Source organism: Phoenix dactylifera, chromosome 17 (genome assembly GCF_009389715.1).
Source record: "Phoenix dactylifera cultivar Barhee BC4 chromosome 17, palm_55x_up_171113_PBpolish2nd_filt_p, whole genome shotgun sequence".
Lineage (NCBI taxonomy): Eukaryota > Viridiplantae > Streptophyta > Magnoliopsida > Arecales > Arecaceae > Phoenix > Phoenix dactylifera.
Genome location: NC_052408.1, coordinates 15,546,569 through 15,568,239, shown reverse-complemented (window position 1 = coordinate 15,568,239; position 21,671 = coordinate 15,546,569). Strand labels below are relative to the sequence as shown.

Here is a 21,671-nt window from a genome sequence, read left to right as displayed (position 1 = left end):
ACTCTAGTTACACATGCAGTTAAAAGATTGAGTATTAAGGGTAAAATCACCAAATTAAAGATGCCATTTGAAAAGAAATTTGAACACTTTGATATTCACAACTCTTCAGAATTTGTAAGAGTTATATGGAATTAAAAAGGCCTGGAAAGAAATTTGGAAATGAACAACAATCAGATATTTGTATGCCCAAAACTACATTTGCTTTTTGTTTTTTTAATATAAATACAGAAATGTACATGAGTCAGATGTTAATATTTGTGCATCCAGATGTAGAAGCGAATTTAGATGAATATTATCTGATATTTTGTTATTAACCTTAAAAAAAAGATGAGACATTTCAAAGGGATATGAGAGCTCTACTTTCATGCTTCCTGGAAATACATCTACCAATAGGCATGTCCCCGAATGCCAGGTGATATTCTCAGATCATGCTGAAAAGGGTCGAGTTAAGCCCCTGTTTGACCTCTAAAACCAGGAAAGGATGAAAGCTTGACAGAGAAGCTATGTGGCATTTATTGCTCACGTTAAAACTTAACAATTCTTCGGAAATCAACAGACCACAAGGCTCTTTTCAACCACGCACATAATCCAACTCATTGAGCCCAAAGGAGCCAGAAATACTCTATTGGCTGCAGTCTGCAGATGTGGTGCGCCCCAAGGTAAACAGAAAAGTTGCAGCACAAGTTCAGTGTTCGGTTGTTCGAAACGTCAACAGAATAAGTTTATTGTTCGAACCAAAGAACAAGACTAGGTTATCAGCTGGCATATGAACATACGACATAAACAATGTATCAAAATCTTGATATTTTCTCAAGCCCAAGAGTTCTGCATTCAACTCTAACAGTGTATGCAGGTGATTGATCATGCATCTGAAATACAAGAATCCATCACTGAAGTGGGGTCAACCCGACAACACCTGCGCGTGCAGTAGAGTGATTAAAGGAAAGGTTGACATGAACTACATAAAGTCTGAATGATTATAATGTCAACCAAAACAACAAATATTGAATGCAGACAATAAATCTGGAAGCAGCTTGAGCCAATGCAAAACTTCCTACGATCTCACAATTATTGGCATTAAAATGACATTTATTGTGCCAGGCACATTATTAGAAATAGAATTAGAAATTGAAACCCAAAATAGCCATTGCAGGATGCATTTATTTCTTATGTGCATATTACCAGCTGAGAATGGAAGTTTTTACTTCAATCTTATCGAGATAATTTAAATCATGTCTCTTCATAAGCATATGAAGGACTGTTCATTGAATCATTGGGCTAATTTATTTCCAGCTCAGTCAGGTATCACACTGTGTTAGTTCCTGAACCACAACAAACCACCAAAACTTCATTCAGCTCCCCAAATTCATCCTTCTACATATGCATCTGGTAGCTCTACATGCCACGAAAAGTGGGTTAACATTAAACAAAATATTCATCCAAGAAATGGAAAATCTATACTTTAAAGCAACAACCATAACCATTAGTCTTTCTTTATAATAAAATTCAGATGCTTAATCTTGTGAGAATAAATCCAGCAGCTTAGTTGAAAGACCTTCCATGATAGTCGGCATGCTCGGTGTGGTATCGAGTATATTGTGCTATTGCCATATTGGCGCGCAACATCAGCATGGTATCAAGGCTTTGAGACTCAGATCTTAGCCATATTTGTGGGTGTTTGATTCCAAGATGGATCAAGATCTTGGTTATCTCGCTGTGGCAAAAAGGACAAGGTTAAGATATGTCACGATCTCAGTTAATGTTTCAGGAATCTTAATATCAAAATCTCAATAGATAAAGTAAATTGAGATGGACTTTGTTCCTCTCTCCTCTTGACTCTAAATCAATAATACGGCATCCAAATCAAAGATCCACATCACTGTTCATGATCTATACCACTAAAAATATCTAGAAATAAAAAATCATGTATTTTAATAGTCTCTAACCTCGATATCATATAGACACAAAAAGGGGTGGCTTCCGTTATGTTAACATGTTAACATTCATGATAAATCATTTAAATTGATAATCTACCTTATTGATCATGATCTATATATGTTAAAACATATATATAGATCGAAAATTAATAGATTTTAATGCTTGGAGCATAGCAAAACGTTATCTCATATTCTTTTTTTTGCTTAAGAAACATTATCTCATATCATTACAATTGTTTTTTAAAATATATTTTTTGTTTCTGGGCATTTTCACTGATACAGAACATGATCAATGGTGTCCATCTTCAATTTGGTTGCCCCATTATTGAGTTTGGGGAAGTAATGGGTAGATAACTTCTCTTCTCAAGAAGAGCAAAATCCATCTTAAGTAACCTGGAGATTAATTACTATCTTAAGAAATTAGTATGAACTAAAAAACTTGTTTTATACGGTAAAAACTGAATATGAAATATTTGTTGATATTTTTGATACTATCTTAAGTATTTTTGGTAAAAAACTAGTGACATTGCCCACTTAAATAAAATTTTTCAGTAGAGCAGAATCCAGTCTGAAGTAAGCCTTTTTACGGTTTATAATATATTGCACCTCCAAGGCACATCATACACCAGGAGTTGTGTGGAAGATATCCTGCATTGCCTCCTCTAGGATGTACAAGAGTTGGAAGGAGATTCTCGCAATCTGAAAACAACTGGATGTGATATTAGCACTATCAAAGTCAAAAGAATGATCTTGAAGGCGCCTTGAGTGACTACAAGCGCAGGCATGAGGAAAAACATATCCACTTAAAAGTTGCTTTTAAACTGCTTCTGACGGTGATTACTAGGTGTCATTATCATGTCTCTGATGTCTGCATGGTTTCCTTGTCAGGCTAACAGCATCACATAGCTGCCTTCCAGATTCCCATATTGATGTACCTTGATCTTCCAGCTTCTTTGATAATAAGTGCACAGCTGGTCCCCTAACCGTTGAGTGAAACACTTGTAAAGCCTTCTCTAACAGTATCTTGTGCAAAGTAGTAGGGTAACAAGCAGGCAACTCTTTCAGGTGAAACTCTTTAGCAGCTGGAAGAGCTCTTTGGCATCCAGATATACAAAACTTCATGTTAAGCCCCTTAATACTTTCCAAACAAGATATCGCAGCTTCAATAGCACTGGTTTCTGGTGCAGAAATCTGCTCATCCTGTATCTCATTTGCACTTCTTTTATGAGGCATTGTTCTCACATTTCCAATTTCCTCCATAAAGCCATCTTTTACAGATAGCAAAGTATCAACAATCACATTACTCAAAGACAACCAGTTTTCCGAACTTGGGAGTTCAAGGGAACTAACTGGTTTTCCTGCTGCAGTCGATGCTGATGCTGCAGCTACCATGAATGCCAGAAGCCGAGACACTGTTAGCATCACTTGGCAGGCCTCCTCTCCATCTTAGAGTATCAGCCTGCGAAAATATGAAGTCGAATGTCCTCATTACTCAATGGCTGGCAATTGTTTTCAAGTGAAAACTCATCCAACATGGTTTTCGAATTAAGAGCCTCTGCCAAAGATCTGTAGCAACAAAATCCAAAGATTCACCCCTCGGGTTCACAGACCTGTCCAACAGTGCAACAACCCTTGATGCATCAAGGGTAGACGGGAAAGGAGCTCACACGACCAATGCCTTTTGAACTATGATGAGTAGACTCTCTATGCCGGCCAGCGTGCGGCATTTCTTGATCAAAAAACGGGCCTGTGTTTCTAAAGATGAATGCAGCTTCATCCTGAAACTGGCATTACTTGCAGAACCAGCTAGCATGATCACAGAACCAATATCTTTGAAGTTTAAGCTTAACCTTGGCAATCCACCCACGCTGGAGGGCTGATTTAGGGAAGAAGCATCAGCAGAATCCTCCATGTTGCTTGCTGGATTTGGTCCATCTAAGATTTCATCACTGAAAACAAAGAGAATGACAGGAATACACTGCCCTGGCAGCACTAACGGACGAGAGCCCGTGCCTGATATTAAAGAAGCTGCCAGGCCATGGCAGTTTGTGGTCCCACCCCGTCGGTCTAGTGGGGAAACAGAAGAGATTCTCTGAAGAAATATAATGACATGAATAACCTGGTTCAAATTCAGCTGCTAATTTCAGACTGAGGAACCAAATTGTTTTCAAAAATAATAAAGGTCTATTGCAGTTCCTGATGTTTGTTAGCGTAAGGTTTTCTTTGAGGAATTGGGGCTAAGATCTAAAAGTTTCATAGCAAGTCCTTCATGTAGTCAAAAATTAAGTGAATCTACTAAAGGAAACTAATCAAAACCTGACACGATCACTAGCTTCAATATCATAATTCAAATTGTTTTCAAAATCGGAAACGTCTTACTGGTTATTGATGTTTGCTAACATGAAGTTTTTCTTGTAAGAATGGAAGGCAAAGTGCACGAAGTACGAGACGAAATCCGTAACTTTTGTACTATAAACCTTCATCTGATCAAGAACCAAATCAAATTCAGCAAAGAAAACAGGGCAGAACCTAAACCAAGTCAAACACAAGGAACCTTGTAACGCAGCAGCAGAAAAGCAACAAGATCGAAAGGAAACATCTCACAGAGAACATAAAGAGCATCCCACAGAGATCCTCGGCTTCGCATTCCTCCAGAACCGACGCGGACTCATCTCCCCCGCCATCTGTTCGAGACGAGGCCAGCAGCAATAGCGGCGACAAAGACGAAGAGAACTGCAGAAAAGGCATCCCTTTCTCCGCTTCCGGTTACCGGTAATAACTGATCCTCCGACGCCGGAACCGGTAATATTATATTTGATAATATTATAGAAATATTATTATGCTTTATAATAAATATAAAGAATTTTATTTATTATATTATCTAGTAAATGTCAAAATAAATAATTTATAAATTAAAAATATTTTATAATATTTATTTTTGATAATACAATAGCACTGTGTAATGTCCTTTATTATTATTTTCTAATACTAAAACTGTTTTCTCAGTTTAATTATCAAGCAGAAATCAAAGTCCTATAATATTTTTTACCGACCAGCAAGCATTATTTTCTTAAAAGTTTTTCGATCCAAAGCTTTGCAAACTAGGTTAATTTGTATAATTTTTTTTTCAAAAAATATTTTATATAGTAATTGGAGAACCATCTTGTGGTTAGCGTATAGGACATGAAAGATAAACTTTTTTTTTGCAATTTCATGCATATATCGTGAATATTTTTCATTTCCCACAATTTGAGGTTAAGTAAATGAAACAATAATTTAGTGAGGGATCTAGCTATGATTTCTTATTTTCATTTTCTAGAACCATGCTAAGATTATGAAACCATTCTAGGTTTGCTGGAAAGAACATGATAGAAAACTTATTCATGGTTCCCTAATTAGAGTTCTATGGGTTATTTGATAGAATTTGGCAAAGTAGGGGCCAAAAATAGATAATCACATGTACATGTGAGTCCATGGTATGAGCTAAAAAGGAGAGCAAACTCAAGGCTTGACATGAGCCCAGAGAACTAGCAGCATGACTTGACCGCAGTTAGAGCCTGATAAACTATTATGTTAGATTTGTAACTTTTCATCCCTCCAAAATTTTTTGTTGCTAGGCATAGGAGTATAAAATCATTGGGACAAGCTCCAGTTCAGAGCAGTGTCATCTTTGTTTGAATAAGATATAGCTTAATAGCTAACAAATAATATCTTTGTTACGGAGGGTTTTCCGAATTTAGTCTCACATCGACCGTGTAGCGGGAAGGTCTGTGCCATATAATGGGGGGCTCAATAACCCTTCCCTTAGGAGGCGCCTTTTGTGGGGCAAAACCGTGAGGCGCCGTGAGGAGGGCTCCAGGTACGCTCGACCCCCGAATCGGACCCAAAGCGGACAATACCTTCTGAGGGACACTTTCTCTTCCGCTGCTCGGATCGGTGGAGACTCTGCTGGTGACGGGGTGCAAATCCCGCATCAGATGGCGCTAGAAGGAGGGCCTCGGCCCTCCACCTATCCAGTAAGGAGCCGACCCGGGCACAGGACCTCCCCGCTGGGGGAGCTGCGTTACGAGGGGTTCCCCGAATTTAGTCCCACATCGACCGTGTAGCGGGAAGGTCTATGCCATATAATGGGGGGCTCAATAACCCTTCCCTTAGGAGACGCCTTTTGTGGGGCAAAACCGTGAGGCGCCGTGAGGAGGGCTCCGAGTACGCTCGACCCCCGAATCGGACCCAAAGCGGACAATAACTTCTGAGGGACACTTTCTCTTCCGCTGCTCGGATCAGTGGGGACTCTGCTGGTGACGGGGTGCAAATCCCGCATCAGATGACGCTAGAAGGAGGGCCTCGGCCCTCCGCCTATCCAGTAAGGAGCCGACCCGGGCACAGGACCTCCCCGCTGGGGGGGCTGTGTTACGGGGGGTTCCCCGAATTTAGTCCCACATCGACCGTGTAGCGGGAAGGTCTGTGCCATATAATGGGGGGCTCAATAACCCTTCCCTTAGGAGACGCCTTTTGTGGGGCAAAACCGTGAGGCACCGTGAGGAGGGCTCCGGGTACGCTCGACCTCCGAATCGGACCCAAAGCGGACAATACCTTCTGAGGGACACTTTCTCTTCCGCTGCTCGGATCGGTGGGGACTCTGCTGGTGACGGGGTGCAAATCCCGCATCAGATGGCGCTAGAAAGAGGGCCTCGGCCCTCCGCCTATCCAGTAAGGAGCTGACCCGGGCACAGGACCTCCCCGCTGGGGGGGCTGTGTTACGGGGGGTTCCCCGAATTTAGTCCCACATCGACCGTGTAGCGGAAAGGTCTGTGCCATATAATGGGGGGCTCAATAACCCTTCCCTTAGGAGACGCCTTTTGTGGGGCAAAACCGTGAGGCACCGTGAGGAGGGCTCCGGGTACGCTCGACCCCCGAATCGGACCCAAAGCGGACAATACCTTCTGAGGGACACTTTCTCTTCCGCTGCTCGGATCGGTGGGGACTCTGCTGGTGACGGGGTACAAATCTCGCATCAGATGACGCTAGAAGGAGGGCCTCGGCCCTCCGCCTATCCAGTAAGGAGCCGACCCGGGCACAGGACCTCCCCGCTGGGGGGGCTGTGTTACGGGGGGTTCCCCGAATTTAGTCCCACATCGACCGTGTAGCGGGAAGGTCTGTGCCATATAATGGGGGGCTCAATAACCCTTCCCTTAGGAGATGCCTTTTGTAGGGCAAAACCGTGAGGCGCCGTGAGGAGGGCTCCGAGTACGCTCGACCTCCGAATCGGACCCAAAGCGGACAATACCTTCTGAGGGACACTTTTTCTTCCGCTGCTCGGATCAGTGGGGACTCTGCTGGTGACGGGGTGCAAATCCCGCATCAATCTCTATTAGTTATTTAAAAATGATCCGTAAATCTCGCGAGACAAGATTGTGTTGTCAACAATATCTTGATCAGATCAACCAGATGATCCAAGATTTCCATTCAAGAGCCTTGACCTATTAGCTTGTGAAGTTGTATGAGAGGAGGCAAGCAAATGCTCATGTACTTGTTGTAAGCATATACAATGTGTGCTTGAATTATCTTCCATCATTGAAAGCATGAGAGAAAAGTTGGATCCAATAAATGAATAATAATTGGTCCAGCAATTTATCACTCATTTTGGATTGAACAAACTCCATCCAAGAACGATGCTGCAAGGGATAAAATTTTTTTGCGTTGATTTAAAGGCTAGCAAAGAATCCCAAAGAATGATGCTAGAGAATTTAACATCCAAACTAGGTGTACAATGTGTGACCTTTCTTTACAATCAATTAATGGGTACTATTTGCTTATTTCCGACCAGTGGGAAGAGGAGGAAAGTAGGGTGAACAGAAAAATAAAGGAATACATCATATTTTTTGTTGGAGGTTTTAAAGAAAAAAAATAAAATTTTCATTTTTTATAGAAAAGAAAAATCCATGTACATCGGCTGAAAATTCGGATATTTTTTTTTCAAAATTGCCATTAAACTTTTAGATAGTATGGTAAGAGTATGTAGGGGTGGCAAAATATGACCCGACCCGCCAATCCGACTCGTGTTCGACCCGCCATAAACAGGTTTGGGTTTGGCCTAAACAGGTTCAGGTCGTAAACAGGTCGACCCGTTTAACCTGTTTATTAATTGGGTTGGATACGGGTTTTAGATGTCTGACCCGTTTAAACCGTTTAACCCGTTTAACTGTTGGCAGGTTAAACAAGTTTAAACAGGTTAAACGGGTTAAATAGGTTAAACAGGTCTAAACAGGTTAAACGGGTCTAAACAGGTCGGGTTGGGCAGGTTAAACAGGTCGGGTTGGGCAGGTTAAACAGGTATAAATAGGTTAAACGGGTCAGGTTGGGCAAACAGGTTAAACAGGTCGGGTCAAGTTGGATAAACAGGTTACCTGTTTATTAAACAGGTTAAACGGGTCGGGTCGGGTTACCTGTTTAATAAACAGGTCAGGTTCAGGTTGTAATTTCTGACCTGTTTAATAAACAGGTCGGATTCAGGTTTATGATTTTCTGACCCGACCTGCATGTGACCCGACTCGTTTATGATCCGACCCGACCCGATTGCCACCCCTAAAAGTATGGCATGTATTTTACAAATTTTTTTCAAAAAAATAGGTACTCAATCAAATATAAACTATTGTGAAATATGTTATTTTTCAACCAATCATGTTTAGATATCAACTTTTTTTCCGATCTACGGACCGAACGAGTCATGCATGCTTTTTACGCCCCAACTCTAATTTATAGATGCAGGGGAGAGACAGAGTGCGCGTGCCCCAACTCTGATTTATAGATGCAGGGGAGAGACAGAGAGTGCGTGCATCTGGAAACCTAACCCAAATATTTCAATGTTTTGACGGGGTCGTGCAGTGCAAATCAATTGATTTTTTTATTTTGACCGTATTTACATAGTCATATGCCATTGCTGGGTACTTCATTTAATACATTCTCTCTTCTTCCATGACAAAAAAAAAAAAAGTACAATACCGAAGAAACATGCATTTCATGTTTGAGGAAAGAAAAGTGACATCATGTACTACTCGTTTTTTGTGGCTGCCAATCCCTACTCCAACTTCCTGTTCTATTTCCTATCCTATATGTTACTCAGGGATCGATGCAGTTTGTAGATATAGATGGGTTATCTTACAAGGTTTGGACCAAATCAACCAAAACTATCGATAAAAAATCTTATCTTCCCACTGTGAGTATACCTGGCGGCAACGTTCTCATGGAGGACCCGAGAGCTTGCACCTGGGCCCCCCCTAAATTATTATGAGACGAGGACGACGAGTACTGCGGCACAGCTCACCAGTTTCAGAACGAGGCTGAGCAGAATCCAGATAGAAAACAAAAGGGTAATGGCCGCCTCTGTCCTTGCATGAAAGAGAGGTATCTATTCTCATAATTCAGGTCGAATAATTACAGCCTAGTGGGCGCTCTCCCCCGGGCCACCATAGAAACAGAGATTTATTCACGCCGGCAGCAAAGCAACAATGATGCGAACACGCTTGGATTTTCGAAACGCTAAACATGAGACGACAAGAAGCAGATCAAATGAAATTTTGATGGTACTATAACCCGCAAATATAAATATATAAAATAAAAATTACAAAAATATACAATTTTTTTAAAATTTATTTTTTTTATAAAATTACTATTTATATGTATATCTTCATAGAATATTTGTTGTGCTGTATACCCTTTTTTTTATTTTTTTTTATACGCATCTCTACCATCTAATGTATTTAAAAAATAAATAATTTAAAATTAAGATGACTGAAATACCCTTACAGATAGATATATAGAAAAAAAAGAATATACATATAAATAACAATTTTGCAAGCATATTCAAAAAAAAAATTCATATTTATAAGAATATATATTCAAAAAAATTATTAAAAATATAATCAAAAATCGGTTGGAACTTGTCAAGTTCTTTATGATTCGGTTGGATTGACAAGTGAAAAAAAGAAAAAGTCATACTGTCAATTTTCTTTTTTTAATATCTTAACACGGTCAAGTTGAAATATTAGATGATCATTTTGATCATATTTTTTTATTTAATTTTGATATAATAATTATTATTGAGTCTATGATATCTATATATTTTTTATTATTCTTAAAAGATTAAAGCATAGTGATTTTAGATTAATTTTAGATGCTTAGAACAGTAAAATATTTTTAGTGATTTATAAATATTGAGTTGTTGTTTGTTTATTAAGGTGAGAATTTCATAAAAGCAACATGATTTATAGTATATGAATTGATATTAACATGTGATCATGCGACATAATAATATTAATTATTTTTTATCACCTTCTTTAATTACGATCAATTGAAGTATCTTTGCTTGATTTTAATCATTTTTATTCAAATTTTTAAGTGTAACCCTCTTAAATATATAAAATTGCATGAATACTCTTGCAAGTTGCTATTTATATTTATATCCTTATAAAGTTTTTTTCCATATCTCCTCACAAAGGTATTTCAGTCATTTTAAATTTAAATAGTTTAGTTTAAGCTTTTTTTTTTGAAAATATTGAAACTCACTGTATTAGAGATTGCGGTATGGTGTCACGCCAGCACATTGTGATCCCATAATTATTAATTGGATCAGATCAGATCACGTGAAAAGAATTGGTTGCATTATGTTACAAGAGGTCAAGTTATCCTACGAGTTAAACATGGAAAAGGAGGAAATATAGAATGGAAACTCTTCGTAGTGCTTCGAAAGTATCATACTTTAATATTAAAGATGTTCTAGTGATTATAATGGTAATTACTGCTATAATTACTCACCACACGTATGATGCTGTATTTAAACAATATCTTTTATAAATGGTTTATGAGCATAATAACGACCTGTTAATGGCCATTGTGCGACATAATTGCAGCTCTCAGCATTTAATATATTTAAATACATTGATATTTGAAAGGTTATCGCTGTTGCATTGCCATCATACATAAAACGAGATGATTGATAATTACTACAATAAGAGCCAAATTTTAATTTAAAAAGATAATGGGACCTGTCGCATTGTGATCTTTTCAACAAGTGGTTTGTAACATTTTATAGGATCCACCATGCTACGTGAAAATGATGTTAAGAGAATCACGTATTGTTTTAAAAGAACGACCAACTTATGACACGACCATCAAGTTAGATTGGGACCGTTAACAGCCTTTATTTGTACCCTCGAACCATGCAGGTGAGACTCTATACTTAGGATGTACCCTACAACCATTGTATGATATCAGCAACCTGTATTCCTGAACGGTCATAATAGACTTGGGTCTTCCTTGAGATGAAACCATTCAGTTTTATTGGCCCACTAGTATCTAAAAATCTGACAACTTGAAAACATTGGCCAAATTATTGATTGATTCGTTACGAGTATGAATCGGTTAAATTGGATTGGACCCACAGCTTAATTGGGTGGCCCGACAAAAACTTGAATTTAAGATTTTTAGCGAGATTGCCGGGATTTGTAACCATTATATTTGGTGGACTATAGCTTTCAGGAACATAATCCCAGATGAATGTATCTTCAGTAATTAGGAAAAACTGGTTCCCCATCTGAGCCAGCTTGGGATCTAGATTTAGGACCACAAGCCGGGTTAGCATCAGTCCAATTCTCCATCCAACTTGTTGGTTGAAATTTTTTTTGAATGCAATGCAGGGCATCATCATGTTCGGTGTGGGGCTTCTCAACCAAATCTAACTTATGACTGTCCGTGGAGCAACCGCAAGTTTAGAGTTATTAACAAGCAAAAACATGTTTCATAATTCAATTCCAAACTAATTTCATTAAAGGCATATGTGGGAGAGCTCCCACCCTCTAGCCATTTCAAGGTGAACTTCGATGGTAGTGTTATGGGTGATGGAGACAGAGCATGTGTGAGTTTTGTGATCAGGAGTTACGACTTACGGATGATTGTTACGGAAGGGCGAAGTACCGATGGGGTGATAGTTGTAGGAGTGGAGTTCAGGAAAGCATGGCAGGGCATCACCTCCTATGCTACACAACACTCTAAATAGGTCCTTTGGACACACCAGGAGGTTCCTCCTGCACCGCTGTGCTAGGTTCTTACTTTTGATTCACTTGGCTGCATCCTATACTAGAGTAGGGTGAGTAGCCTGTACCACAAAAAAAAAAAGGCATGTTTGGTTGGAGGATGTTGAGTTTTGAAATGAGAATAAGCGATTTCCATTCCGGCTGTTTGATTGGAGAGAGTTCCACTTCGATTCAAAAAATGAATGAGAATGCTTCAATCCCTTAAAATCCAATCCGAATCTCACTTAATATTCCAATATCATCTCAATCCTGAATCTACTTACGAACTAAATTCGTCGAAAAATATGATCATTCCGATTTTCATATTTATCCCTTCCAAATTCGGTCACGAATCAAATTCACCCTACAAGCAGAAACAGAATGAGAAAGCCAAGGAGAGAATTAATGTTAAAAAGATAGCGGAATTACATGGGCCATGTCCCATGAACTATTTATTTCCAATGATCCCAGTAGTGGAAGTCTTTCCATCCATATCAATGTGTGCATGTGTCTGCGAAAGAAAGGGGGAGGACAGAGGCAAAGCAGCAGAATGCCAGGTCCAGAATCTTCTCCACTACAAAAGATACAATTGCTAACTCGCTAGATTCTTCTGCTCCTTCAAACCCCCACCCCCCTCTGTGTGGTTCCATCAACTTGCCCATCTTCCCCTCTCTTTCCCCACTCGCCCTCCCAACTTCAGCTGTCTCCTCCCGGTTTCCTTTCGTTTAATTGTTTAACATGGCACGCTTTCCGTAAATCTCGCTCTGCCATCTGATCATCATCTGGAATCGGTTAATATGTCCAAACCCGCGGATGGGAAACAACAGGAGCTTACAGTGTGGTACTTCCATTGGCTGTCACGTTATGGTAGTTGAACCTTGAACCAGTCTTCCTCCTTTTCTGCTCTCTCTCTCTCTCTCGACAGCCGCGCAGAATTCCCTCCCACCTCCATCAACCTCAGTAATATAGTAGACAAATAGAAGAGGAGACTCCTCTCCCTCGAACTCCAATCCCCTTCTTGCAGGAACTTGGTAGAAAGAGAATGGAAGGACGACTTAGAAGATATGGAAACCAAACTAGTCCAGAGAGAACCAAAGTTTGGGTGGAGCCACCACCAAAACACCACCACCAGCACCAACACCAACAGCAGCAGCAGCAGCAGCAGCAGCAGCAGCAGGGTAGAAAGATCCCGGTGGTGTATTATCTTTGCCGGAACCGCCACCTTGAGCACCCCCACTTCATTGAAGTTCCTGTCTCCTCTCTCGAAGGTCTCTACCTCAGAGGTCAGTGTATTCGACACAAAAGAGTCCAAATTTGCGGACAATTTTGGATCTATGTTTCTCATAATGCTGAGTTTCTCTTTGTATTGTTTGTTTGTTTTTTTTTTTTTGGGTAGATGTGATCAATAGGCTGAATGTGCTAAGAGGAAAACGAATGGCTTCCATGTATTCATGGTCTTGCAAGAGGTAACGCAGTGAAACCCAGATGATATAAAACCGAAACTTTGAGTTCTTGTGGTTATAAATTGATGCGTGGAATAACCTAATAGGAGTTACAAGAATGGATTTGTGTGGCACGACCTCTCGGAGGACGATCTGGTACTCCCGGGCCAGAACAATGAGTATGTCCTCAAGGGCTCCGAGCTCCTGGATCAGTCCCCTCCAGGTACCAAAACAATTCCCCAATTTTTTTTTTTTTTTTTGGAATTGCATGAGGTGGTTAAAATGGAAGAATAACTACATGTTCGATTGTTTGTTTAGATCGGCACCACCGCGGCATTGGCGACCCGAAGGTGCAGAACCAGAAGCACCCTCAGCAAGAATCCCCCACCTCTTATAGAACCCACGAAGCCTCCTCCTCTTCCTCCTCTCCCCCCACAGTGGTCAAGGAGGCGAAGCTTTCCCAGTACCCGCGGATGCCGCCGCCCCTACAAGAAGGCGAGCTGTCGCCTGCCAGGCCGGGCTCCTCCGGGAACCTCTCCCCGGATCCCGGCGGCAGAATTACCCCTTCGTCGGAGATGGGCTCCCCGAGCCTCGCCGAGTACCGGATCTTCAAGCCAATTGGAGCTCAGGATGCTGCCACCCAAACCGATGACAATGGTGGAGGGAAGGCCCGTCGACCGAATACCCGCACCGCCGGCGTCTCCACGGAGGATGTCTCATTTGGTGCTGAACTCGATGGGATTGGCGGCCACCGTCATAACCGGAGCCCGCGGTCTAAGGAGAGGTTGGAGATCGGCAGAGATGAGATTTCACCGCCGCTGACCTCGTCCGTCGCTTCTTCTTTAGGCGGGAAGATGGATACATTGGAGAATTTAATAAGGGCTGAAGCAGCTACCAGGATGAAAAGTTTTAGGATAATTGAAGACGAGGAAGTGCTTGCTCCCATGAGGGCGAAGCTCAAGGCGACGAATTTGTTGATGCAGCTGATCTCGTGCGGGTCGATCTCTGTGAAGGGCCACCACCACAGCTTCGGTTTCGTGCCGACATACCGGCCGAGGTTCACTCAAGCTAACTTCACCTTGCCGATGTTTTCCAATCCAATGGTGCTGGGAGAGCTCGACTGCCGGTCAGACAATTCGAGGGCGCCGGGGCTGCGGCTGGAAGAGAAGGAGTACTTTGGCAGGACCTTGATTGAAGATAAGAAGCACAAGGAGGAAATGGGAGCTTCTTCCTCTGATGAGGACAGGTAATTGTTGATGCTAACAGGCCTTTCTATCTGAATGTTGTGTTTGTGGATGCTTTGTTACCTGACATTTTAAATCTGTGATGGATTGTAATTTAAAGGTCGTCCTGTCCAGAAATGCTATCTCGATAAACTGCATCCCTGGTAACCTAAGAATTGCTCAAATAAATAGGTTTCTTCTGGAATTTACTTGAATGCCACTTTACAGATTGGTTGGTTACACAATGTTACATAATTATCTGGATCCTTTTTTTCCTTGAAGAAATTTTCTGGTTGTACGGTTATCAATGCATTGATCTTGAATTTGGGATTACTTATGTGATGTAAGCATATTTCTTCATAGTTTAGTTTGTTTGTCCATGTCAAAAAAGAGGGAAAAAGCCTTTGATGCTGGTAATGAAGCTAAAGGCATTTGAATATTTTGGATCCTTTGGAGGTCCCCAAGACTGATTTTCCTGTAAAATATAACAAAAGTTGGACCTTCTTTCTTAGCCACTGTTTATTCAGTCGAGTAAATACAGTTCTGTCATAGGAACCGGTTCATTTCCATTCCTGCATCATTTCTTCAACGGATTTATCTATTTATGCTAATCATATTAAAATCTTTTGATAGTTCTTCTGCATGTTACCTGTCACAGAATGTTGATCAAATAACCCATACGCAACCACAAATTCGAAATGCACAAATTCAAAATGCAAAAGCTGTACATTGGTGATTATTATTATATGGGGTTCAGGAGTTACATTCTTCACTTTTAAATATTTCTAGATGAATGTAGTTACCTGTTATATTAGATAAAATATCAATGGAAGCAGGTAAGGAGCTTAGTATTGTTACCTTTTTGTTATGCCAGTGGTTCAGATCTATGCAGAGGTCAATGAAAACCACTCCCAAAGAAGGATAACAAGCAAAATTCAAATACTATGGGAACGGGGTGGTACGAACAGTACTGTTCCGGCAGGTTTCCGGTACCTGTACACAGTGTGTCAGTTTGGGACACAAACTCAAACTGTGTCCGTACGAGGTACTACCATTTTGGCAAAAAAAAAGGGGCACAGGTTTGGTACTTGTATTTGAAACCTTGATAAGTAGAGACTGATAGAAACAAACAATGGCTTTATGGGGTTTGGCTTGGAAAAAGAGGTATTCAATGGTTTTCTATCTGATAACTTTTTCATTTTTTCCAGTGCATACCCCTCTAGAAGTGAGAATATTTATTGATCATACCACTTCGAAGTGGATATCAAGTGATGAACATGGATTCTTTACATCCTAACCAACAGGTCTAGCTGAACAACAATTAAGATTTGGACAATAATAATATACATTGTGTTCCTTAGATCCTCATCTACCATGTTTTAAAATATATTTGTTCTTTGATGTTATGCTATTCAAGTATGACAGATTCAAGCCACATTTGGTCTACATTCTCCATCCTGGTTGGTGGTTCTGAAATCCAACAAAGAATCTCCACTGTGACTTTGAAAAGGTTCTTTAAGCTATACCAAGTCCAGCTAGGGCTCCAGCTTACTAATGGAATGATACTTTGTTAACATGTTTGCAGGTCTATCATGTTAGCTTCTTTAACTAAACTCTGTATTCACTTATAGATTGTGGTCTCTGTATTGTACCAAAAACCAACATGATTACTTTGTATATGGCAGACAAACTTTATCGTTATCTGAACACTGCTATGGTTATAATCAAGGTTCTCGGTTTTGATGTGTATTGTCTTGTAATGGATGTAATGTACTTTATGCTTATTGAATTGATAGTTGGTATAGGGGGAATACTGAATGTCGGTACCCTGAATCGACCCCTGTACCATGTGTACCAATAGGGCACCGATACGAGGTCCAGTATCAAGATTGCAAACCTTAGTTATAATAGATTACAAATATTGCCATGTTTTCTAATAATTGATAAGACCTTAATATTAGAAAATTCTTCACAACTCCTGTTGCAGCTATGATCTCTATCTATATATCAAACAAAATCATAGTTTACTGGAACACTGCCTTCTAGTTTATGAGTCCTTGAACCAGGGCGAGATCTGTACCCATGGTTGATTGTTATTGTCAATATTCAATGCCAGTGATACACATCAACAATCGAACTAAAGAAATTTTAATTGGACTATCTTGTCAAATACCAATGCATCCTTCAAAGCATTTTTTGGATATGCTTCCCAAATATCTTTAGATCTACCTTATATGTATTCAAGACAAAGCTGTGCATGTTTTCTAATTTCTGTCCTGCAAGCAAGAAGCTTAAATGTGCTTGCATTGGATATGTTGGACACAAACTCTCACCTATCATACTTTCGGCTTTGTGTAGCCCTCTCAAATCACACTTGAATTGTTGATGTACTCTTAGGACAAATGCAATCTGCCTTTTGTCTCCTCTTGGGATTTGATATCTAGATTTTCTTTTCCTCATTCCAGATCTTTTATTTCAAATTCTATACTGAGATTCAATTTCATGGCCAACATTAACAATTAGGGATCTGTAGGTTTTGTCTCAAATTGGATATTTTCCCCAAAGGACGAAAACAGCTCCTCCACCATTCACACAATTTTGAAGTGGAGATGGATGGATGTGCATGAGCTTCTAAAACACCCATCTATAAAGCTTAGCAGAACGCCCTACTCCACACGTGAATGGTTATTGATGAATTGTTAGAAAATCTCACCCAGCTGAAAACATTGTTTCTTTAATGATAAATTCTCAATGCTTAATAGAAATAAGCCAAATCTAATCGATACTTTTTATTTCATCATAGAGATTGTGCTTGGTGCTGTGGAAGTAAATTCAGAGAGGTGTACTGCGGTACTGCCTGTGTGCTTTTTGGTGCCTAGAGCCATTCGATATTAGGGGTGAAATTTGTTGGTGTTGTGGATATAAGCAGAGTAGTTTGCATGAAATCAGAATGACTTGGCATGAAGACCATATATTCTGATAGTTGACAAGCTTTAATTTGCTAAATCATATTATCATCCACACCTTTCAGGAAGGAATTGCGGTTGGCAGTGCACAGTAGTGTACTGTCTTGTTCTCGATTAATCGCCTACTTAGTTTCAAATCTTGAAAGCTGCCTGAGTGTTTTTATGTGTCTGTGTGTGTTTGTGTTATATCTGTGCATGATTATGCATGTATACTTTTGAGGGGTTTTCTGTGGTTTCGCTTGCCACCTGAAAATCTGAATATATAAGTTTAACTTTTTCCCATCAATTGTTAGGTTTATCGTGCTTTATTTTATGTTTGTATTGTAGGACCACCTAAGCCTCTTCTGTTCTTTTCTTTTCTCCTTTTTTATGTGAATATTTTATTCCCCTTACCCCTAATTTGAGCATTTAGACTTTGCTGAATTGATGTGTCTTCTTTCCATTTTGGGAAATTTTCGATTGTATATGTAAAGTGTAAACTAAGGAGATCTGAAAGATACAGGAGCTGCAAGACACCTGATTCAGAGAGGGACAAAGAAAACATAGCGGATTCAAAACTTTCAAAATGCCTCCCACGGACAATCAAAATCACATCCTACAAGCAGTCCAGGAATGAAAGAATGGCATCGCCTATTTCGGATGCAAGCAATTCTTCAGCTGGGCCAGACTGCAGCAAACCCTCTCCTCTCAACTCATCGAAAGTTGGAAGTAGAATGATCACTGATACTTCCCCAGTCAAAGGATCGTCTATGAGGTTAGAATCTTTCAAAGATGAAAAGGAGAAGGTGATCAAGATTGAAGAAAGTTAAGTTATATTGCCCTCCTTTGCTCACCACTAGATATATGCAATGGTTGCTAGCTCTTCCTTTTATATTCTAGTTTTGATTTAGAATTCTTTCTCTTTATTCCTGCAGGCTTAATTCTGGAGCTCGGGTTATAATTCAATCTAGATCTCTACGTGAAGATAGTGAAGATAGCTCTGGTTCACTATAAGGAGCCAGTATTTTTATATATATATCACAATTCTCATTTCTTTGTCTACTGCTATCTTCACAACTGACCATGGAATGGGGTTTGTTTGTAATTTCTGAAATAGCTGTGAGTGTCGTTTCATTCAATTTATGACTTATTTTGGTAGTTTTGGGTCATTTTCTTCCTACAACCTTTACTACCTCATCAATTACCTGCCCACAAGGCAATGGCATTGTTTCATTAGTCATTTATTGGTTTTAAGATTCCTTCCAAGTGTAAAGGTCCTTTATTTGGCAATCAATATACTTCTGTTCAGTTTAATGGGTAAGCTGGATTCTTTATTGGTTTTAGTGGCCTACACAAGCTGTATGTTCACATTGTAACTATAGGTAACATTCTTGAAAAGGATACATTTTGTGCTTTGTCAGGCCATCTTTAGGCATTTGATTGGAAATTACATTAAAACTAAATGCTACTTCATGAGATAGCAAAGTTTTCATTTCCAAGGAATACCTTATAAAACATGGAAGGTTATCAAATTGGTTCTACAACATTTGATAATGATCTCATGCTGCCAAGAGAGGTACAAATGATAAGTGTATGCTTTTATATACCTTGACGATTATTAGCTCTGGTGTTTGATGGATGATCATAAGCTGTAAACAATTTCTTTTGCTATCTTGGCGTCCATTATTTTTCCCCCTATTACATGGTTCCATTATGTTTTGCTCTGCTTCCAATTGTGAGAAAATTTAGGGTTATGCCAATTGGGTTCTAATTTAATTATGAAATGTTCCCTTTAATCCTTGGAGAAAGTTAAGTTTCTTTGGGTTCTTCTTGTTGCTTAGAAATGACAAACAAAGTAGACATTGGGATGGTAGTATTTCTTTTCCTCATATTTTTGCTGTAACAGGAGCTTTATGTAGGAATCTTGTGGATACAGGGATTTATATATTTGCAGGTTGTTACAAGTTATTGAGAAATGTGCATTTCATTGTTTACCAAACATTGGGATTTAAAATGAAATATGTTAAGGATTAAACTCATAAAAGCGTTTGATTGAAGGCCAGCTTGAGCATTTAGACATTTCATTGTATTGATCTGATTACTAATAACGTGAGTTGGAACTCCCTGAAAAAAGAAAAGTGTTATGGAACATCAAAACAGATTGCATATATTAAGGACTTTAAAAGCATATGGACTGCAGAATTATTAGGAGATAACCCTTCCCCCACAATTTAGTGGCAAATTTATCCCTATAGCACTTGATTTGGTCCATGTGTTCACTTATTACCGACTTGAACAATCACCAGTTTCTAGAACCCCTTACTTTAATTCATTAGTTAGTATGAGTTAAAGTTTTTAAAAAATTTTAACTGGCTCTGATTTCAGCTTTTACCCACCACAAATGCAAATCAAACTTTGTTATTAGATTACAAGTTCCTTGGTTTCAGAGTGTGCCCAAGTCAAGGTCCTTTGAGTTGATTTCTATAGTCAGTTTCTGTGTTGGATTTGGATAGGATCAACAATTCCTTAGGTTCCAGTCTTAAATGAGCCTAGTTAACACATTATAATAAGCAAAAGAACCTAGATGCCCCCATAGATTCAGGCAAACATTGAACCTGACAATTGACCCAAATTATCGAACCATCAACAAGCCCTAGCATGAAGGACTTGACATGTTGGAAAACTCTTTTGGTAGTTCTACCAGAGACTTGGAAACGAAATCCTGTCCACATCAGGGTTCAGGTTTTTAAGACCCTTCCCTTTAGTTTAGGGTAAATACAGACAAACAACTAACTCTTTATTGGTGGTTCAAAGTTGAGAGTTCAATGTATAGTTACTTTGTTTTGGAATAAAGTTTCGCACATCAACATATTCAGATGATTGCATAAATTTAGAATTCTGTTAAATTTCAGCAACTGGTGGCATCCAAATATTGGTTCTATGACTGGCATGATATCTGAGATGGTCTCACAGCATCATTAACTTCCGGATGTTTGTTGCTCTTTCTTAGCTGTTTCTTATGAATTCTTTCTTTTCAATTCTCGAGAAATTCTGGTTAGAGGTATATGACTCTGTTACATAACCAACCACTCATCAGACCTCGTCGAGTTCGTATCTTGTGATACTTCTATCATTATGCTCCTGTCACAGTTGTCTTTTCAGACATTAGACCAGATATTTTTCATTGTTAAGCCACCTGCATCTGGAGTTTGTAGAAAAATATGTTTTATTGCTGACACTGTGGCTGTCATATGAAATGAGGGGTCTGCCCTTGGGATAAGGGCAGCACCACCATGAACCGCAATTAGTGTGGACTACATAAACCAGTCTTCCTCATAATATTTGTCTCTTTCAAACACATGGTCTTAAAAAGGATGTCTCATAGGCAAACCTGCTAAGAGGATAGACTGTACAAACCAAATGTTTACCCACTTCAGGGGCCAATGATGATTGCTTCGCACTCCATCAAGACAATGTATATTTGGTGCAGAATATGACCAAGCTAATTGGTTCAATCATGATTGAATTTAAATTAAAAAACTTGATAGCTGCCCCAGTTTGATAGATGATAAGATCTCTTTGTTGCTAGCATCCATGTGGGTAATCTCTTTTGTATCATTTCATTGATTAATAAAATGGTTGGTGGTATGACCATCTTATCCAGAACTAAAAAACAGAATAATGATATGACCTCTTGAGGGTGTACAAACGTCCCCTTTTCTTTTTTAGGAATATTGCAACAGATTCATATTCATATTAATCTCGTAGAACTTTTTTTCTTACATAATGCAGATCCGTCATTTTTTTTTTACAGGTGTCGCCTCATGAAACTTTCTCATATTGCTCTAGGTAGGTCATCAAGTCATTATCCTCTTCGCTATACTATCAAAAAATCATTATCTTCTTCTCTAATCCCATGTGTTAGATGTTACCAAGATCCGCCGAACCGGTACCGAGATCCGTACCGGTTGACGCCTAGTATGGTTCGGTACCATACTGAACCAGTACGGACCGGCATGCCTAATTTTTTTTTGGAGTTTTCAGGAATATTTAA

General features: G+C 39.5%; 1 protein-coding gene and 1 long non-coding RNA gene across 3 annotated transcripts; one reads left to right on the top strand and one right to left on the bottom strand.

The window, feature by feature from the left end:
* Positions 1-288: 288 nt before the first annotated feature.
* Positions 289-4,720, bottom strand: LOC120104281. Its single transcript, XR_005506742.1, has 2 exons — positions 4,542-4,720; positions 289-4,420 (listed from the first exon to the last, which is right to left on the bottom strand). It is a non-coding gene; the product is annotated as an uncharacterized LOC120104281 (long non-coding RNA).
* A 7,539-nt stretch (positions 4,721-12,259) lies between these two features.
* LOC103705503 lies at positions 12,260-18,960 on the top strand. Of its 2 annotated transcripts, XM_008789235.3 has the most exons (6): positions 12,309-13,290; positions 13,404-13,473; positions 13,557-13,672; positions 13,768-14,695; positions 18,141-18,443; positions 18,553-18,960. In XM_008789235.3, the coding sequence occupies exons 1-6, from the start codon at positions 13,050-13,052 to the stop codon at positions 18,629-18,631; spliced, it is 1,737 nt and encodes a 578-aa protein (XP_008787457.1). In that variant the 5' UTR covers positions 12,309-13,049; the 3' UTR covers positions 18,632-18,960. The 2 variants fall into 2 exon arrangements, with proteins under 2 accessions (XP_026659840.1, XP_008787457.1); XM_026804039.2 differs by lacking the exon at positions 18,553-18,960 and having other exon boundaries at positions 12,260-13,290; positions 18,112-18,291.
* The last annotated feature ends 2,711 nt before the right edge of the window (positions 18,961-21,671 follow it).